General features: G+C 44.4%; 1 protein-coding gene across 1 annotated transcript in view; it reads right to left on the minus strand.

The window, feature by feature from the left end:
- Positions 1-514, minus strand: part of LOC119582107 — a gene marked incomplete at its 3' end in the record, with an annotated part of 6,187 nt that extends 5,673 nt beyond the window's left edge. The window contains 1 exon segment of the mRNA XM_037930349.1: positions 345-514. Coding sequence (XP_037786277.1) covers positions 345-499 — 155 coding nt within the window.

Raw genomic sequence — 514 nt, forward strand, 5'->3', positions numbered from 1 at the left:
ATAATGATTGTGAGATTGGATGGCCTTGTGAAACTAAAAAAACTATAAAAAAAAAGGTTTGCAGAAAAAAATATCGCAATAAACACTTCTCATGCACAGAGAGGAAGCAGCCGGGTTGAAAACACTTGTTTGTGAGTCTGCCCCATCAGCCTGAAAGCATGCAAAGCTTTCTACAACTATCTATCTACCATTTGTCTACCATCGCTTTCAAAAACATTTTCAAAAATACGACGAACCCAACAGGTTGAAAATTCAAGCCCTGGTTTTCTTCAAAAGCGACTCTTACTCTGCCCCTTATCAACCACCAGCAAATTCTCCGAGCACTCGAAAGCATTCACACTCACCGGATTAGACAAATTCCTTTCAAATCGTCCCAGGAAATGGAAGAAAAGGATTCGGAAAACTCAAACTGTCCGCGAGCGTCGTCGTTGTGGCGGTCGCTTACACTCGCGATCCGTGCTGCGCCGGGGTCCTCGCCGGCGCTGCAACGTATTCGCATTTCCTTGTTCTAAGA

Source organism: Penaeus monodon, chromosome 15 (assembly GCF_015228065.2).
Source record: "Penaeus monodon isolate SGIC_2016 chromosome 15, NSTDA_Pmon_1, whole genome shotgun sequence".
Taxonomy (NCBI): Eukaryota; Metazoa; Arthropoda; class Malacostraca; order Decapoda; family Penaeidae; genus Penaeus; species Penaeus monodon.